General features: G+C 43.8%; 1 protein-coding gene across 1 annotated transcript in view; it reads left to right on the plus strand.

The window, feature by feature from the left end:
• Positions 1-796: 796 nt before the first annotated feature.
• Positions 797-2,500, plus strand: part of LOC143292381 (uncharacterized) — a 226,667-nt gene continuing 224,963 nt past the window's right edge. The window contains 1 exon segment of the mRNA XM_076602599.1: positions 797-1,317. Coding sequence (XP_076458714.1) covers positions 1,245-1,317 — 73 coding nt within the window. The 5' untranslated portion in view covers positions 797-1,244.

A 2,500-nucleotide genomic window follows, 5' to 3' on the forward strand; every position in this document is an offset into this window, starting at 1 on the left:
TACCTACCTACATATCTATCTATCTATATCTGTATTTGAATATCCGTCTGGAAACAGGAGAGAGAGAGAGAGAGAGAGAGAGGTGTGTGTGAGGGGGGGGGGCTGGTAGTTGTTTTCTTCTGTTTGATTGTTCCTTCAACTTAGACAAAAGCACCGGCATTATAATATCTTCAAGCCAACGTATTTGAATAGTTATGCTCCTTTATTGTGCATTTGTTTTGTTTTCGTCACAGGGCAAAAGTTACTGCTGGAGTAACTGTTTCAGGGTGTCAATTGAACTGACGCTCATACATGGACTGATGGTCTGTCTCGTCAGGATCTTGGTATCAGTTTGTTGATAACACTGGTATAACAACTTCCCACAATTTTGAATGATCGTTTTAGGGGTTAAACAACATCAGGTTTCACTGATTTGTATTGAAATAATATTTTCAAGAACGTACGACTCGCAGCTGCATACGTACATATGTCCTGAGAAGTAAGTACCTAAGGAGTAAGATCAACAGTCATTCGCGACTTATATGCCAGGCTTTTTAGTCGTTCCACATGAGCAACAAGATCTTTCCGCTGGGCGCCGACACAGGACTGAACAGAACGAACACAATGCTTTGTTGACCTGCTGCCAGGCAACGAGATGTCGTCCTTGTCTATTTCACCACCCGTCACCCACCTCCTTCCCCCCCCCACCCCCCCCCTCTCTCTATACTCATGAATATGTAAATATCTTTTCGCGCAAGACACGGCGTGAGCACAGCAGCGGCGCGCGCACACACACAAAATACACCGCTGTGAGGAACTACGAGGTTACCAAACTGAGGAAAGAGAACAAGGGAAACACGCGGGGTAGAGTGGAAGTTGTATGTCGTGTGTGTGTGTGGCAGCGTGATAACACGACACTTCCAAAGAGCAAACATGTGAATGGAAAGAAATGGGATGGATTTTATGATCAAGGGTCCACACCAAAGAAAAAGTGCCTACCACCATGGAGGAGTAGATCTGTTTTTCAACTTGGTATTGCCGGGTTTTCGTGTGCGTGTGTGTGTCAGCTGGTGCATTTTCTTTTTCAAGTTGTTTGTATCTTTCTTTCGGAAGCGCCACAAGTGTTGAAGAGGAAAAGTCGTGTGCTCCAGTGCCAGCTGATTATGCTGGATTTTGATTGTTTCGATTCCTCACAGACAGACCACGGCTGGATCTGTTGAACTCCGTGTTGCCGATACAGATCTAAGGATCCACCTCTGGAGTAAATGGATTACCGCGGTCATCTTGGAGTACTGTTTGTGTTGTTGACCACCTTGTCCCTCATCTCTACAACCCATGGTAAGAAAGTGATGATGAAGTTCCATGTAGTATTCACTTATCACGCACGGGAAAAAAAACAACTTAGGGGAGGCGTGTACGTGGGGGTGGTGAAAGTCGGGGGTGGGGGTGGGGAATGGTGGTTGGCGGAGGAAGGGACAAGGGAGATAATTTGATGTTTTTTGTTCCGCTAAATTCTGGGATCTATTTCAACGATTTGAAGAAAAAAAAAAAATTAAAATTAAAAAAAAAGGGGGGGGGGGTATGGGGGAGGGGGGAGGGGTTCTGGGGTACCCAGCATATAAGAATAGTGTGTGATCCACCTTTACAGTCAAGGTTTTTTTTTCTCCTTTTTTTAACGACACGAAATGTCCCAAAATCTTCTTCTTCCTTTGTACAACCAACATCATTCTATTGATGGTTCTGTTGTAGTTTGGGGAGGTTGCTGAGGATTGCGCTGTTGTGAGGATTGAGAAAAAAAAATCTCTCTTTCTTTTTTCTCTTTTCTTCTTCCTTTCTTTTTGCGACCTGGCCAGCCAGTGTACGTTCAGCGTGCACTGACATGATGCCAAGCCTCTGCATCAGCTGTGAGTGGGGGAGGGGGGAGGAGGGGTGATTTGGGGTGTATGGGTGGTTAGGAGGAGGGGGGGAATGGGGGGGTGGGGGGATTCACTTTTAGAGATGAGAGGCCAGTCTGGACTTGAAGCAGTCCAGTGACTCGGCTGTCACAACTTCTTGATGTCGACTCAAGCAGGGGGTGGGGCGAAAGGGAAGTGTACAAAGGGGAAGTGTATGATTTAAGTGGGTGATGATAAAATACCCTTTTGTCAAAATGAAATTGAAAACCAGATAAGAAGGACATATGTTGATGGTTATGCCACTTCCAATATCCATATTGGCGTAAAAGAAGGTCGCTGAATTTAGGATGGTAAAATGGGTAATTAGTTTTGTTTTCTCATTTTGTTTCAACTATCATGTTTCCCTACCCCATAAAGATCCTTTATAGTTTACTTACCCATTTTCCTATTGCTCGCTCTTTTAGCATTGGTTTGGATTTTTTTTAATGTAATTTTTGCTGGCTTTCTGTTCATTTTTTGTGTTTTGATTAGCTGGCAGATCAAATGGGTAGGATTTAAAAAAAAAAAATTATGACTGGATCTAATCTGTATTGCTCTGAAGATTAAAAGACTATCTGTGCATATGA

This window comes from Babylonia areolata, chromosome 18, assembly GCF_041734735.1.
Source record: "Babylonia areolata isolate BAREFJ2019XMU chromosome 18, ASM4173473v1, whole genome shotgun sequence".
NCBI lineage: Eukaryota > Metazoa > Mollusca > Gastropoda > Neogastropoda > Buccinidae > Babylonia > Babylonia areolata.